This window comes from Choloepus didactylus, chromosome 5 (assembly GCF_015220235.1).
Source record: "Choloepus didactylus isolate mChoDid1 chromosome 5, mChoDid1.pri, whole genome shotgun sequence".
In the NCBI taxonomy this organism is placed as follows: Eukaryota; Metazoa; Chordata; class Mammalia; order Pilosa; family Megalonychidae; genus Choloepus; species Choloepus didactylus.
The window spans coordinates 1,020,157-1,038,551 of NC_051311.1; the positions used below are offsets into that span (position 1 = coordinate 1,020,157).

The 18,395-nt window shown below is 39.4% G+C and overlaps 1 protein-coding gene across 1 annotated transcript; it reads left to right on the plus strand.

Moving 5' to 3' along the window:
- The first annotated feature begins 514 nt into the window (after window positions 1–514).
- On the plus strand, window positions 515–1,580 carry LOC119534902 (UPF0472 protein C16orf72-like). Its single transcript, XM_037837452.1, has one exon. The coding sequence runs from the start codon at window positions 705–707 to the stop codon at window positions 1,299–1,301; it is 597 nt and encodes a 198-aa protein (XP_037693380.1). The 5' UTR covers window positions 515–704; the 3' UTR covers window positions 1,302–1,580.
- The last annotated feature ends 16,815 nt before the right edge of the window (window positions 1,581–18,395 follow it).

Here is an 18,395-nt window from a genome sequence, read left to right on the forward strand (position 1 = left end):
AGGTTCAGAAGTCCTGATGCCCAGAAGGGGCAAGTTAGGGTCCTCACTGAGCTTTAAGCTATATCAGCTACCTGGGCGTTTTGGGTTTCTCATGCCAAGGCACATCTTGGCAGAGATAACTGACTGGTGTCATTGGAAGATCTAAGGCAGAGATTGAACAAAATAAGAGAGAAAGGAGTCCAAATGCATCAATAATAACTGTAACCATCAATGGACTAAATTCATCTACTTAAAGAGAGAGAGATCCCAAAGAGATACACCTAAAAGAAAACCACAACAAAAACTTTAAAATAAATTAATAAAAATTGATAGTCCAGAGTCTTCGGGGTGGGCTCAGCGGCGCAGGCCGGGCTGCGCGGAGACCTGGGCCGTCAGCAGCGGCGGCTCTAGGGAGGCCGCGGCACCATGGGGGGCGGTAGGAGGGTGCCCGCAGGTGAGGCGAGCGGCGGCGGTCACCGGGCCGCGGTGCCGGCCGGCGGGGCCCGGGGGTGGGGAGGCCCGGGGCGGGGATCGTCCCGGGCAGCGCGGGACCGCGGGAGGGGGCTCGCAGGCCCTCGGGGTGCAGGAGGCCGGGGTCGCCGCGAGGAGCCGCCGCCGGCCGCTGGGCCCCGTCTCCGGGCCGCTCGACGACGACGCTTCCGCGGGGGCCCCGCCTGAGGAGGACGCGGCGGCGGCGCCGGCGAGGCCGCGGGAGGCCGCGGAGGATGGAGGAGCGGAAGGAGGAGGGCGAGGCCGAGATCCAGGAGCACGGGCCGGAGCACTGGTTCTCCAAGTGGGAGCGGCAGTGTCTGGCCGAGGCCGCGCAGGACGAGCAGCTGCCCCCCGAGCTGCAGGAGGAGGCGGCGGCCGCCGCGCAGCCCGAGCACAAGCAGCAGAAGCTGTGGCACCTTTTCCAGAACTCGGCCACCGCCGTGGTCCAGCTCTACAAAGACCGAGTGTGTCAGCAGCCAGGACTTTCTCTCTGGGTCCCCTTCCAAAACGCAGCCACCGCGGTCACCAATCTCTATAAAGAAAGCGTGGATACTCATCAGCGAAGTTTTGATATTGGAATTCAGATTGGCTATCAGCGACGCAATAAGGATGTATTGGCTTGGGTTAAAAAGCGTAGAAGAACTATACGTAGAGAGGATTTGATCAGCTTCCTGTGTGGAAAAGTTCCTCCGCCTCGAAACTCTAGAGCTCCCCCAAGACTGACTGTAGTGTCCCCTAACCGAGCTACTTCAACGGAAACTAGCTCATCTGTAGAGACTGATTTGCAACCCTTCCGGGAAGCCATAGCTCTGCATGGTAAAGCCGTTTAAACATATTTCTTTGGAAAAAGGGTTAAGAGTGTGCCTGTGGACCCATTTTCACATTTAGAGTTAGATCCAGATAATACTGTCTGTTTTTTGTCCATTATAGTGAACACACTTGCTCCAGAAATGTTTAAATAGAATGTAAGTGAGCACTTAAATGGACAATTTTTGGACTGTCGGCTAGCCCATCCTAAATATTATGTTTTTAAGAAAGTTAGAGGTTATTGGTGTTACACTTAACAGAATCCTTCTGCAACATTGATTAGAATTTATTGCTTTGCATTTATATATTCTACATGTTTTCTTACTCATTTCTGAGTTAAAGAGGATGCTCTTGTGTCTTAAGAATTCTGTTACATTTATAATTGTTGGGAGCCTGGTCGGTGACCAGGCAGGTACGAATTGGGTTCGTTCTCATGGGAACTCCCTTGAGGCCCTTAGTGATAAATGTGCCTTTCGAGGGTGAGCGTTGATGACCTCAGTAGGTGTGCATAGAGGTAAGAAGAATCTTTATGCCTATTGCTTTATGCCTATTGTCCCTTAGATCTTAGAGATTTGAGTATAAACTGGAGAAGCCTGGGGAATGGAGTCAGTGATAAGTCTCTTATCGCTTGTTGCTCTCTAATGTAGACTTCCAAAGAGGACTGGGAGCATTACCTTCTGTATGACAACTTGCAAACTGAGGGAAGCATAATAAACAACGGTGAAATAAGACTTGGTTGAAACCAAGAAGAAAACATGGATTGCAAGTGACCACCCAGATAGAAACAATCAGTGTGTTAGGCCTGAGCCCTGTTAAAGGTTGACATTTGTGGGGCATAGTCTGTAGGTCTAAAACAAAATAACCTGGTTATCAAAGCAGTGGGGTGTATATATACAAATGGCTTCTAGATCATTGAAGCTTTACCCCTTACAAAGGTTCTTATTCTCTTTGGCAAACCTTGATTCCTAAAACCCCAATCAGAATATGGGGTTAGAAAAAGTGATTTTTTTTTCCTGACTTGTGGCAAATTGAAACAAACAAAAACCTTTTATTGCAAGAAAGTCCACAATATATGGATATTGTATTCAAGACTGAACACTGTTTATAGAGTGGAACAATTATGCCATCACAACTTTTGAAACTCCTGCCAAAAAGAGGGTAACCTGTTCCTATTGGATTACAGTTTCATTGATATCTAACATAAGCTTGGAAAAACCTTTATTGGAAGTGTACATAGTTGTAGATTAATTTTAGTGCATGGCAGAATTTGATGTAGTTCTCTCTCCTTATGCATCCTGAATTTCTTTATCATCAAGTGGATTTTGATTCATTCCATATTTAAAGTAGCATTTTCTGTATTATATTATTATACTTTAGAAGGTAGTTTCAAGAAATAAAAAAGTCCAGCATGTTATAAATTTTATTGCGGTAGTATACATAGTAAAAAGGGCAAGCCACCTGCCCCAAACCTTTACCCTGTCCCTCAACCCCCATCTCATTTTTCTTAAATGGCTTAAACAGTAAACATTTATTCCACAGTTTCTGTGGGTCAGGAATTGTGGAGCAGTTTAGCTGGGTGGCTCAGGGTTTCCTATGAGGTTGAGGTATCTCGAGATACTAACTGGGCCTCCAGTCACCTAAAGGCTTGACTAGGACCGAAGAACCCATTTCCACTCTGCCTCACTCACATGGCTGTGGGCAGAAGGCCTCATTTCCTCTCCATGCAGAGCTCTCCACAGGGCTCTTGAGTGTCCTCCCAGAGCTAGTGATTCTGGAGAGAAAGCTGCGAGAAAGCCCAGTGCCTTTCCTGCCGTCCTGTTAGAAGTTCCGTCTGGGAGAGTTAGACTCCTTTTGAAGAGGAGTGTCACATTGTGCATATATTTGAAAACCCAGGACAGACTCTACTCTGGCCACAATATAGTAGATTCTCAGTAAATGCTTGTTGAGTGTTGCAGTCTGCATCTTTCTGAAGTAACAGAACTGATGGTAGCTATTTAACAAGAAAATGTGTTTTACGAAATTATTTGGAAATTAGGATGTAAGAGATTAATACACCAAAGCAATTTCTTAATTGCTTTTGAAATAGATTATTTCAAAGTATGACAGTTAGAAGCACTTTCGTATCTGTTCAATTTTTTCCATTAGTTTCCTGATTGATTAAATACTAATTTCTTGGAAAATTTGAAAATTTCAGAAAAGTAGCAAAATCAGTATCCTGTTATCCCACTATACAGAGATAACTGCAGTTTTAAATGGTGCGTTTTCATCTAGTCTTTTTCTTTCAATGTATAAATATAAAATTATTTCATAGTTGAGATCATACTGCTTATATGGTACTGTATCTTGCTTTTTTCATTTTAACTTGAACGTCGTGAGCATTTTTCCCATGGCATTAAAAACTGTCTTTGAAAAATTGAAAGCATTTTGGGCTGTCAGCATAACTGAAAATGTTTTCTTGGTGTGACACATGTATCTTTGTAATTGGTTTGATTTAGTGTGCTTTACTTCAATAAAAATTCAGTATTATAATTTAAAAAAAAAAAAAAAATTGATAGTCCAGTACTATCATTCCAGACAGTTCAGTGATCTAAATCTTCTGAAAAGATGTCGAACCCCCCGCAAAAAAAAAAAAACCACAAAATACTAAATGAAATATGACAAATACTTAAAATTGCTGCATTCTCAATAGCATAAGGAAAAATTGCAAGGATTAAAAAAACTAGATTTATCAAACCAAAGTGATAAAGAATCTTTGAAATCAATAATGCTGCAAGAGAAAATACCAAAATAAAAATATGTATTTCAGAGATTAGTGAGCAATGAAACAAGAGTTGTGGTATTGGGTACTTGCAAGGTGGGCAAGTGATCTTGAGACCCCTGCATGAAGTTAACTTTGAAAGTGTTTCACCTTCAGTAAAGAAGTTTGACCAAGAAAACAAACCCACCTTTTTCTAAACAACAGGAAAATCTGCCTCTGACATAGAGACAGACTAAAGGGGAGTTTCCTCTGAGAAGCTAAAACCACAGGCTGCTCTCACATGGGTCTAGGTCCAAATGTATACTTCCCACAAGTTGTGGGAAACCCCAACCAGAGGAATTAAATCAACTTTCGGAAATCAATATAATTTGTCATTTTAACAGACTGAAAATGATTATCTCAATACATACAGGAAATACCTTTGACAAAATCCAAATATTTCATGAAAAAAAGAAAACTCTCAGCAACTAGGAATAGAAGAAAATTTACTTTACTTGCTAAGCAGGATTTCAAATCCAAAAAAAATCTACATCTAATATCATTCTTAATGGTAAAAAATTGGGTGTTTTCCTTTAATATGAGAACAAGGCAAGGATGTTCTCTTTTACCACTCCTATTCAACATTGTACTAGAAGTACTAGCCTATGCAATAAGACATGAAAAAGGCATCCATATTGGAAAGGAAGAAATTAAATTGTCTTTTTTCACATATGATATGATATTCTATGGGGAAAATCCAAAAGAATCTACAGAAAAGCATTTAGAACTAATAAATTATTCAGCAAGGTCTCAGGATACAAAGTCAATATTCAAAATCTATTGTAATTCTATACACTGGCAATGAACAAATGCAATTTGAAAATTTTTTTTTAAAAAGTACCATTTAAATAGCACACCTGAAATAAGATTAATATCTTATATAACAAAATCTAACAAAATATAACAAAACCTGTGCAAGACATGTATGCTGAAAGATTAAAAAAAATGCTAATGAAGGAAAATAAAGAATACCTAAATAAACAAAGAGATATAACATGTTCATGATATGGAAGACAATCTTTTTAAGAAGTAAAGTCTCCCCAAATTGATCTATAGATTCAAGTAAGGTTTTTTGTAGATAGCAATATGATTCCCAAATTTATATGAAAAGGAAAAAGAATATCCAGAACAGTTTGTTAAAGTAAGGACAAAGTTGGAGGACTTATGCTAACTGATTTCAAAACTTACTATAAAGATATAGCAGTCAGGACATTGTTGTATTGGCAAGTGAATAGACATGTAGCTTAGTGAAGCATAGTAGAGAGTCCAGAAATCTACCCACACAACTGTGGTCAACTGATTTTTGACAAATGTATAAAAACAATTTAGTGAAGACTGTGCTTTCAACAAAAGATACCAGAAAAACTGGACTTTCACAGGCAAAACAATGAACCTCCACCCAAACCTTCTACAACAATTAACTTAAAATTCACCTAAATGTAAAACATTAAAACTGTAAAACTTCAGGAAAATTGTAAAATCTTTGTGACCTTGGGTTTGGCAAACCGTTTTTAGATACAACATGAAAAGCATGTTCTATAAGAAAAAAATGATAACTTGGATTTCTTTAAAATTAAGAACTTTTTCTCAGTGTTAAGAGAAGGACAAGACAAACCCTAGACTAGAATAAAATATTTGCAACTCACATTTTTGAGAAAAGACTTGTAGTGAGAATACATAACGAATAGTCAAAACTCAACTATAAGGAAACAATGCAATTTTTTTTAGTGACAACTTCTGCTACCAGCCAAAATAGGGACCAGTTTACCACCCCAACTCAAACAAACAAAACAATGCCACATCCATGCAGTAACAGGGTGCTCGGGCTGCCCCAGCTCGCTGCTTCTAGGATTTCCAGGCAGTTGTGCTGGGAAGAAAGGGTGGAGCCTGCAGCTCCCTGGCTTGAGAAGGTGGAGTTCAGGTCCAGGGAGAGCAAGGTGGCAGGGGCTGGGGCTTGCAGGACAGCACCGGAGGTGGGGAGCTAGGCAGAGGAGGACCCCGGAGGTCTGTGGGGCCCTCCCGTGCTCTGCAGAGTGCATGTGTGGATGCAAACTCCCTGGGGCTGGTGAAGAACCCAACACTAAGCACCACTCTCATCCCACCTAAGACCATTTCAAAGCAACTTTTTAAAAGGGTGACTTTTCCAAGTAACCTAACTGTGTCTCAGAACAAAGTTCAGGAATATCTGTAGGAATACAGAAATATCAGCACTCAGCAAGATAAAATTCTCAATGTTCAGCATGCAATCAAAGATTATCAAGCATTAAAAGAAGCAAGAAAATATAACCTGCAATAAGGAGAAAAAAATCAATAAATAGAAACATACCCAAAACTGATGCAGATGTTGGAATTATCAAACAAAGACATTAAAACACTGTAACTATATTCCATATGTTCAAAGAAGAAAAAAGCGCATAATAAAAGTATTAAAAATATACAGGCATAAGCATATATACAGCAGACATGGTAAAGATAATAACATATCATAAAAAACAGTATATGAAAAATACTTGAAAACCTAGACAAATAAATTTATAGAAAAATATAACTTACCAAAACTGAATCAAGAAGACCCCAATCCCATTTTGCCCACTACGTCCTAGCGGTTAAATGTGAAGACTCTGGCAAGATTCCCTGGGCTTGAATCCCAGCTCCACAACCAAGGTCGGTGTGACCTTGCATGAGCCACCTGAAATTTCTGAGCCTTGGTCTTCCCTTATAAAATGGGCCCCTGTGGTGGGTCCAACCGCGAACCCCAGCAACAGGTGGGTTTCTGGCCTCAATCCATGCACCTGTGGGTATGGACTCATTTGTAAACAGGGTCCTTTGAAGATGCTCTCAGTTAAGGTGCAGCCACATTGAGTAGGTCCAGATCTGCACTCCTGGAGGCCTCATAAAGACAGGAAATTGAGACATTCAGAGAAGTCACAGGAAAAGAGAAGTGCAGACGCGAGAGCGCCACGCACGGGAGGTGGAGGTGCAGCCAGGCAGCCCCGGACAGACAGTGGCACCGGCAAACTGTGGGCCTCTGGGAGAAGGTGAGTCCCGCTGCTCCTTTTATTCTGGTCTTGCCGCCCCACAAACCATGAGACAGTAAGTTCTTGTTGAGCCAGCCCCGGTGGGATACTTGTCCCAGCAGCCCTGGAAAACTACGACACTGCCCAGAGTTATTCTGGAGGCTGCAAGAGGTCAACCCCTTAGTGGGTGCCCAGCACCCAGGAGGAGCCACGTGGGGTGAGCTTTTCAGTAACATTAACACTGAAGGGGCCCAAACCTCGTTACAGGAATCTCCACTTCATGTACGAAACCCAGGGAAGCTCCCACACCTGCACCCAGATGACAGGTGAACGGATATTCATTGCAGCATTATTTACATTTGCAACCACTTGAAAACTAGGTAAACTTCCATCAACAGGATAATGAATAAATTAATTGTGATATACTTACATGATAGAATGAGGCAGAGAATTAAAATGAATAAAAGTATAGCTACCACCATAGAAAAGTTTCAAAAACCTAAGATGGACTGGAAAAGTAAGTTTCAGAAAATTATGTACAATATGATTCTATATGTTTTTAAAGTTAAAATATGCAAAAAAATAACATTGTTTTTAACTCATGTATATATAGTATAACAATATTTATAAGAAGGATGGACACTAAAATCGGAATAGTATTTGCATTTGAGTTTAAAATGGGAATGGGATAGTGGAAGGATGCCCAAGAAATGCCATTATATCTGTACATTTTAGTCTATTACATGGTACATAAGGCAAAATATTATGATTTACTAAAATTGGGTGGTAGATACAGGAGTATACATTATAAGATTTTATTCTCTCTTTCATGTATTTTAAATATTTCATAATAACAAAGATATTCTCAGGGGAAGGAACACTTGAGCATTAAAAGTGAAAGGGGTCATGAGGTACAGACAAAAGTAATGAGAGGAGACCAACAGCTAGACATATCTTGATAAATTTTTGAATTTTAAGGAAAATGAAAAAAGATTAAAACCATCCAGGAAGAAAAAATAAGCTATCTATGAAGGGAAAAATCTTATGGGACCCTAAACATCTTAACAACACTAGATGGCAAAAATCATAGCGCAAAGCCTGCAGAGTTTTAAAAGGAGACTGAGTACAAGAATCCCATGCCCAGATTACTTGTTGAGTATGTGTGAAAGCAACAAGGATATTTTTAGTTACTCAAGGGTTCAGAAATTATACCAGCATGAAGTCTTCCTGAAATATCTAGTCAAACATATTTCAGCTGACCAGGAGATCAATCCACATTAAAAATCTGTAAGTTATTGTAGAAAATAATGGAAAATGAACAATGTAACCTCTAAACCATAAAGTTAAATCCAAATAATTATGAATAAGACTTACACAATGTCCTTTATAAAATCTGAAAAGTAGATTCGTATTCCCAAATTTTATAATATTATAGATCTAAGCTCACAGTGTGAATCAAGAAAGTATAAAAATGGAAGGAGAGGAGACATACAGGAAAGTTTCCCATATAGCAGGGAAAAGGAGATACTATTTGGGGGCAGTGTAGTATCTTTTGATTTCCAATTCTCAGTAAATAGAAAAGATTTAAAATATAACTAGGACTTCTGGTTTCGGCTCCAATATGTAAAGAGCTTGGATGTCATCACTCTTGTCCTTATAACAACAAAAAGTTAGGTAAACTAAAAATCAAAGGCTTTCCTTGGACCCCCTAGAGAACTGAGTTTGCAGGAAATCTGGAGTCAGAGCTGAGATCTGCTGACATTGGGTGGAAGCCACTGGAGCCATAAACTGGAGGAACAGCTAACTGGTGATTTTGGTGAACAGCTGGATGATGAGGGTGAAAAGTTCCTGGAGGCTTCAGTCTTTGAGGACCCCCACATTTTCCTAGGATTTATTTCCAGTAACCCAAACAGATTCCATGGTGAAGATCCAAGGAAGAGCTTCTCGTGGCCCTGAGAGGGGAAGGGAGGGGTATCCTTGTGCAATGTGTCCAGAGCTTTCTTCAACACAGAGGGCCCTCTCCAGAGCCTTGCCCAGGAGCCACAGGGGGTATTCCTCTCACCAGGTCCTGTGGTCTTTGTCTCACCCGAGAGAGGGACGGGAAGCCAATAAAAAGGAGGACTCATGAGAGCCACAGGCCAGAGACTGGCCCACAAGATGCTGAGGCTTGCCTAGAAGACTGTAGCATGCTCTTCCTCCCCACAGTTTATGACCACAGCACTGGAACTCACACAGACATGCACACACACACACAAAAATGGGGGATTGCAGCTAAAAGTGCTGCAGGTCACAGACTCTCTCTTTGTGATGACAAAGCCAAGAGGGGAAAACAAGGGCCCTGGAGGAACTGGAAACTTCTGGCACATACAGCTGCATCAAACATAAACATAGCCAACTCCTAGGCAGATTAACATAAATTCACACTTGAGACCTACATACCCCAGTTCTTATTACCTGGCTTTTAATAAAAAATTATAAAACATGCCAAATGGCAAGAGAAAACACAGTCTGAAGAGACAAAACAAGAATCAGAATCAGACTCAGATATGCCCTGGTTTAGGAACCACCAGACTGAAAAGGTAAGTAACATGATTCATGTGTTAGGGGCTCTAATGGAAAAAGTAGCCAATAGCCAAGAACATGTGGGTAAAGTAAGCAGAGAGAAGAACATTCTATCAAAAAGAAATGTCACAAGTCAAAACCACTCAGCCAGAGAGGAAGGATACTTTGATCATTGCATCAATAGATGACACAGCTGAGGAAAGAATCAGTGAGCTTGAAGATCAGTCAATAGAAACTTTCAAAACTGAAATGCAAAGGAAAAGGATTGAAAATAATACAGCAGAATATTAAAAAACTATGGGACAATTTCAAAAAATGTAACATATGCATAATTGGAATAACAGAAGGAGAAGAGAGAATAGAGCAGAAGAAATAGTTTCAGTGACAACGGCTGAGAACTTCTCCGCAATTAATGATAGACAACAAACCACAGATCCAGGGAGCTCAGAGAACACCAAGCAGAAGAAACACACAAACAAAAGGAAAAAAATAACTATACCTAGATATATTATATTCAAACTGCCTAAAACCAAAGTGAAAAAGGAAACCTTGGAAGAAACAAGAGGGAAAAATACCTTATTTATGGAGGAACAAGCATTATAATTGCACCATGCTTCTTATCAGAGATCATGAAGGAAAGAAGAAAATGTAGTGAAATGTTAAAAGTGTTGGGGGGAAAAAACACCAAATAAACTTTTAGCAAAATTATCCTTCAACAGTGAAGGAGAGGAAGACGGCAGAGCAGGAAGCTCCAGGAACCCGTCCTTTCACCAAAATGACTGTTGAGCTGGCAGGAACTGTCTGAACCAATGACTTTGAAACTTTGGAATCTAGTGGGACACTGTGCAGCATCCAGGGGAGAGCTGGTGGGACAAGCTGGTAAATTGCAGTGAATATCAGTGAATTCCACCTCCTGCAGCAGCTCTACCCCCCAACCCCCAGAAACAAAGAGGCAGCAGTGGGGCTGGCAGCCCAGGGTCCTGGTGCAGCTTGCTGGTGCCAGGTGGGCTGTGAGGACCTGGGCCTCCGGAATCCATGGGTGTGGATTCTGATAGCTGATCACCAGTTTTGATCAGCTATTCTAGATAACTGAGGGTGGACAGATGCTGGGTCTGAGGGTGGCCATTGTCCCAACCCCCTCAGGCAAAAGCAGCAGAGGAGGCCCACAGAAGGGGAGTACTTTTTGTTTTATCTTTTCTCTTTTCATTCCCTGTTCTGGAGCAAAAATATTTTGGAAAATTCACAAACTGATGGCTCTATCCCTCAACAACAACAGCAACATCAAAACTGGCAATCCATGGTATATAAAAGCATTATACAAGATAATCATGTGGGATTTATTGCAGGAATGAAAGGATACTTCAACATAAGAAACTGAATCAATGAAATCCACCACATTCATAGAATGAAGGGAAAGAATGATCATCTCAATTGATGCAGAAAAGGTGTTTGACAAAATCAAACATCTTTTCATGACAAAAACACTCAGAAAACTAAGAATAAAAACTAATTTTCTCAATATGATAAAGACATTTATGAAAAACCCATGGAAAATATCATACTTAATGGTGAAAGACTGAAATCTTTTATCCTAAATCAGGAATGAGACAAGGATGCCTGCTGTCACCAGTGTTATTCAACATTGTGCTAGAAGTTCTAGCTGATACAATTAAGAAAGAAAAAGAAATAAAACATCCAAATGGCAAAGGAAGAAGAAAATGTAACCCTATTTGCAGATAGCATGACCCTATATGTAGAAAATCCAAAAGAATTACAAGAAAGCTAATAGAAATATAAATAAATTCAGCAAAGTTGCAGGGTACAAGTTAACACCCAAAAATCAGTTGTGTTTCTATAAACCAGGAATGAACAATCTGCAAAGAAAATTAAGAAAACAATTCCATTTACAATGGCATCTAAAAGAATACAATACCTAGGAATAAATTTAACCAAGGAGGTGAAAGACTTGTACACGGAAAATTATAACACATAGCTGAAATAAATTAAAGACCTAAATAAATGGCAAGAGCTCTCATGTTCACTGATTGGAAAACTTAATATTGTTAAGATGTCAATATTGCTCAAAGAGATCTACAAATTCAATGCAACCCATATCAAATCCCAGCAGCCTTTGTGGCAGAAATGGAAAAGATGATCCTCAAATTCATATGTAGTACTGAGGTGCTAAGTGCAAGAAGTGGGGAAAGAATAGTCTCTTCAACAAATACTGTTGGGAAAACTGGATATCTGCATGCAAAATAATGAATTTAGATTCCTACATCACAGTATATTTAAAAATTAACTCAAAATGGATGAAGGAGAATGCAGGGGCAGGGTGGTGAGGTCTGGGTTGTAGTTATTCCTCTGGGGCAGTTGGTAGAAGACCAGGAACTGTGTGGACCTCACACCGCAGAGGAATTTGAGATTGGACAAACTTCATACAACACTCATGAATGTGTGAAACAGCTGAGATCAGTGAAATCTGTAAGTTCTCCTGGCCAGGGATGCCATGTCCCTCCCTGCCAGGCATAATCCCAAGGGAGGAGGGGCCATCTGTGCCAGGAACCAGGAGGGAGAATGAAAGCTGCAACCATAAACTGAGAGCAGACACTGGAAAATCTGGGAGCAGTCAGCCCAGCAGAGAGGAGACAGAGCTAGCAAAACAGCAAAAATAGTAGAATACAAAATAAAAACAGAGACTTTATGAAATCAGGTGAACATAATACAGAGAAGGGCAGGGCTCAAACAGAATCAGACACTTATGCAAATCCAGGGAGGAAGAGCCCTTGTCTGAAAAGCCAACTTCTCTGCTTTTTTCATTGCTCCTTAATTGCCCTCAACCCCTGGTCTTTAGCATTTCAATAGCCTATTAGATCTGCAAAGATTGTAAATAGTCCATACTGGACCCTTCCTTTTTTTTTTTTTTTTTTTTTTTCCCCTAAAACAATTACTCTAAGAAACCCACTACAGAAAGCCTCAAAAGCTTGCAATTTAGGCCAAGGCAAGAGCAGAGCTAAGAAAGCTCTGAGAGACAAAGCAAGAAGTCTAGTGGTGGAGAAAGTTCGCTAAGCACCATAACTTCCCAGCCCTTTTGAGAGCTGAGATCCCAGGGTTTGGAATTCGTTAACTAGCTTCAGTCAGCCACACCCCCAACAGGGTCAGGGTCACCTGGAGAACTAAAGGCTCCCACCTCCTCACACTGGTGGCGACCTGGGGGCTGGCAAGCGCCACCTGCTGGACAACATGGGGGAAGCACAGAGTCTAAAGGCCTCACAGGAGGGTCTCATTTTCAAGGAAACTCCATACTCTCCTCCCAAGACCTGGGCCTCTCTGGACTAGGAAACCCTGACTGGGGCTGACAATACCTGAAGAGATCACCTCACAAAAATGCTGCATAGAGGCAGGGCAAGAAACAGAAGAACAAGAGGTGAAAAACTGATCAACTAAACAGAATCTAAACTAAACGTCTAGAATAAGATGAACTAAACACCAAAGGTTAGAGAAAAAAGCCAACCAACAAGAAAATCCTAGGTAAAAGAGTGAAAACAAGCTCCAGAACAAACTAATCAAGAAAGTCAGATGCCTAGAGAGCTTGAGATAATGAGCCATACTAGGAAACATGAAAATATGGGCCAGCCAAAGGAACAAACTAATAGTTCAACTGAGATTCAGGAGTTGAAGCAAATATTCTTAAATCAATTCAATAAGCTGAAGGAAGAACTAATTGGAGATATTCAAACAAATCTAAATCAATTCAAAAATCAAGTCAATGAACTGAGGGAAAACATAGCAAAAGAGATGAAAAATATAAGAAGGACACTGGACGACCATAAGGAAGAATTCATAAACTTGAAATAAACAAATGACAGAACTTATGGGAATGAAGGGCATAATGGAGGAGATGAAAAAGACAATGGAGGGATACAACAGTAGATTTCAACAAGCAGAAGAAAGGATAAGTGAATTGGAAGACCAGACATCTGAAATCACACACATGAAAGAATAGATGGTGAAAAGAATAGAAAAATACGCACAGGGTCTTAGGAAGCTGAGTGACAACATGAAATGCACAAATATACATGTTATGGGTATCCTAGAGGGAGAAGAGAGAGGGAGAGGGGCAGAAAGAATAATAGAAGAAATAATCACTCTAAATTTGCCAACGCTTATGAAAGACAGAAAATTAGAGATTCAAGAAGTACAGTGCACCCCAAACAGAATAGACCCCTATAGATCTACTGCAAGACACCTACTGATCAGATTATCCAATGTCAAAGGCAAAGAGAGAATTCTGAAAGCAGCAAGAGAAATGCAATCCATCACATACAAGGGAAGCTTGATAAGACTATGCACAGATTTCTCCGTGGAAACCATGGAGGTGAGAAGAAAGTGGTATGATATATTTAACATACTGAAAGAGAAGAACTGCCAACCAAGAATTCTATATCCAGCAAAACTGTCCTTCAAAAGTGAGGGAGAGATTAAAATATTTTCAGACAAACAGACACTGAGAGAGTTCATGAATACAAGACTGGCACTACAGGAAACACTAAAGGGAGTGCTACAATCTGATAGGAAAAGACAGGAGAAAGAGGTTTGGAGAAGAATGTAGAAATGAAGATTATCAGGAAGGATAAAAAGAGAGAGAGGAAAAAATAAGACATGACATATAAAATCCAAAAGACAAAATGGTAGAAGAAAGTACTGCCCTTACAGTAATAACACTAAATGTTAATGGATGAAACTCCCCAATAAAAAGACACAGACTGGCAGAATAGATTAAAAAAGAGGACCCATCTATATGCTGTCTACAAGAAATTCAGCTTAGACACAAGGACAAAAATAAGCTGAAAGTGAAAGATTGGAAAAAGATATTTTATGCAAACAGCAACCAGAAAAAAGCGGGAGTAGCTATGTCAATATCAGACAAAGTAGACTTCAAAAGTGAAACAGTTAAAAGAGACAAAGAAAGACACTAAATAGTAATAAAAGGGTCAATTTATCAAGAAAACATAACAATCATAAATATTTATGCACCAAGCCAGAGTACCCCAAAATTCATGAGGCAGAACACTGAAAGAAGTAAACAACTCCACAATAATAGTTGGAGACTTGAATACACTGCTGTCATCAATGGATAGAACATCTAGACAGAGTATCAACAAGGAAACAGAGATGTTGAATTGTATGGTAAATCAACTAGACTTGACAGATATTTATAGAACACTACAACTCACAACAGCAGGATACACATTCTTCTCGAGTGCTCATGGGACATTTTCTAGGATAGACCACATGCTGTGTCACAAAGCAAGTTTCAACAAATTTACAAATATTGATATTATAAAAAACACTATCTCAGATCATAATGGAATGAAGTTGGAAATAAATAACAGGCAGAAGATTGAAAAATTCACAAATATATGGAGACTAAACAACACACTTAGAGAACCAGTCGGTAAAGGAAGAAATTACAGGAGAAATTAGTAAATACCTTGAGGCAAATGACAATGAAAACACAACATATCAAAACTTATGGGATGCAGCAAAGGCAGTGCTGAGAGGGTAAATTGTTGCCTTAAATGCCTATATTAAAAGAGAAGAGAGAGCAAAAATTGAGGAATTAACTGTCCACCTGGAAGAACTAGAGAAGGAACGGCAAATGAACCCCATAGCAAACAGAAGGAAAGAAATAACAAAAACCAGAGCAGAAATAAATGAAACTGAGAACAGGAAAACAATAGAGAGAATCAACAAAACCAGAAGCTGATTTTTTGAGAAAATCAACAAAATTTATGGACCCCTAGCTAGGCTAACAAAAAAAAAAAAAAAAAAAAAAAAAAAAAAAAGAAAAAGAAAAGAGAGAGAGAGAGAGCAGATGCAAATAAATGCAATCAGAAACAGGAAAGGAAGCATTACTACTGACCCTGCAGAAATAAAGGAGATAATGAGAAGGTACTGTCAGCAACTATACACTAATAAACTGGACAACTTACACAAAATGGACAACTTCCTAGAAAATCATCAACAACCAACCTTGACCCAAGAAGAAATAGGACCTCAACAAACCAATCACAAGCAAAGAGATCGAGTCACATAAAAAAGCTCTTGAAAAAGAAAAGCCCAGGACCAGATGGCTTCACGTGTGAACTCTACCAAGCATTCAAGAAAGAATTAGTACCAATCATGCTCAAACTCTTCAAAATTTGAAAAGGAAGGAAAACTACCCGACCCATTAAATGAAGCCAACATCATCCTAATACCAAAATCAGACAGAGATACTACAAAAACAAAATTATAGACCAATCTCTTTAATGAATATAGATGTAAAAATCCTCAACAAAATACTCTCAAATCGAATCCAGCAGCACATTGAAAGAATTATATACCACAACCAAGTGGGGTTTATTCCAGGTATGCAAGGCTGGTTCAACATAAGAAAATCAATTAATGTAATACACCACTTCAATAAATCAAAGGAAAAGAACCAGATGATCATCTCAATCAATGCAGAAAAGGCATTTGACAAAATTCAACATCCTCTCTTGATGAAAACATTTCAAAGGATATGAATAGAAGGCAATTTTCTCAAGATGATAAAGGCAATATATGAAAAACCCACAACTAACATCATACTCAATGGGGAGAGACTGAAAGCTTTCCTTCTAAGATCTGGAATAAGACAGGGATGCCCACTATCACAATTGTTATTCAACATTGTGCTGGAAGTTCTAGCTAGAGGAATCAGGCAAGAAAAAGATATAAAAGGCATCCAATTGGAGAGGAAGAAGTAAAACTTTCATTTTTGCAGATGACATGATTCTATATGTAGAAAATCCAGAAAAATCTGCAGCAAAGCTATTAGAGATAATCAATGAATACAGTAAGTGGCAGGCTACAAGATCAACATGCAAAAATCTGTAGTTTTCTTATACACAAGTAATGTGCAACAAGAGGAAGAAATCAAGAAAAAAATTCCATTTACAACAGCAACCAAAAGAATCAAGTATTTAAGAATAAACTTAACAAAGGCCACAAAAAACCTATACAAAGAAAATTACAAGTAACTGCTAAAAGAAATCAAACAGGACCTAAAAAAATTGAAGAACATACCATGTTCATGGATTGGAAGACTAAATATAATTAAGATGTCAACCCTACCTACACTGATTTATAGATTCAAAGCAATACTAATTAAAATCCCAACAACTTAATTTGCAGAAATAGAAAAACCAATAACCAAATTTATTTGGAAGGGCAAGGTGCCCTGAATAGCCAAAAATATCTTCAGAAGGAGGAATGAAGTGGGAGGTCTCACACTACCTGACTTTGAAGCATATTACAAAGCTACAGTGCTCAAAATGGCACAGTACTGGTATAAGCACAGAGATACTGACCAATGGAATCAAACTGAGTTTTCAGAAATAGACTCTCGCATCTATGGACAATTGATCTTTGATAAGACAGTCAAGCCAAAGCAACTGGGACAGAGCAGCCTCTTCAACAAATGGTGTTTGGAGAACTGGATATCCATTTCCAAAAGAATGAAAGAGGACCCCTATCTCACACGTTATACAAAAATTAATTCTAATTGGATCAAAGACCTAAACATAAGTGCTAAGACCATAAGACTCTTAGAAGAAAACATAGGGCACAATATTAAAGATCTTGTGATAGGAGGTGGTTTCCTAGACCTTACACCCCAAGTGCGAGCAACCAAAGAACAAATAGGCAAATGGGATCTCCTCAAAATCAAACACTTTTGAACATCAAAGGACTTTCTTAGGAAAGTAAAAAAGCAGACTACACAGTGGGAGACAATATTTGGAAACCATATATCAGATAAGGGTTTAATATCCCAAATATATAAAGCAATCCTACAACTCAACAACAGAAAAACAACGCAATTAAAAAAAATGGGCAAAAGACATGGACAGACACTTTTCTGAAGAGGAAATACAAATGGCTCAAAAACATATGAAAAAAATGCTCAACTTCACTGCCTATTAGGGAAATGCAAATCAAAACCACGATGAGATACCATCTCACATCTGCCAGAATAGCCATTATTCAAAAAAACAAAATTACAAGTGCTAGAGAGGATGTGGAGAAAGAGGAGGCACACTTATTCATTGCTGGTGGGAATGTAGAATGGTGCAACCACTCTGGAAGACAGTGTGGAGGTTCCTCAGCAGGCTAAGTATAGATCTGCCATATGACCCAGCTATTCCAATGCTGGGTATATACTCAGAGGAACTGAAAGCTAAGACACAAATGGACATTTGTAAACCGATGTTTATTGCAGCATTATTCATGATTGCCAAGAGATAGAAGCAGCCCAAATGTCCATCAATGGACGAGTGGATAAACAAACTGTGGTATATACACATGCTGTAATATTATGCAGCTGTTAGACAGAACAAAGACATGGAACATAATAACATGGATGAACCTTGAGAACTTTATGTTGAGTGAAGTTAGCCAGAAACAAAAGGACAGATACTGTATGGTCTCACTAATATGAAATAACACTAATGAGCAAACTTTGAGTGTTAAAAGTTGATAACATAGGAGTTAGAAAGACGGTAAAGTTCAGGCCTTTGATACTGAAGGACTTCAGAAATGTTCTGCAGGATTGATTGTATAGATCCAGAAATAGATAGCATAATACTGCGTGATGGTAGCACAATACTGTAAGTACATGGAACAAAGATGTCTGTGAGTAAAGCTGAAAGAGGTGG

Bases quoted from the DNA above. Each gene is read 5' to 3' on its own strand.
- LOC119534902 (XM_037837452.1), top strand. From the start codon at position 705: ATGGAGGAGCGGAAGGAGGAGGGCGAGGCCGAGATCCAGGAGCACGGG.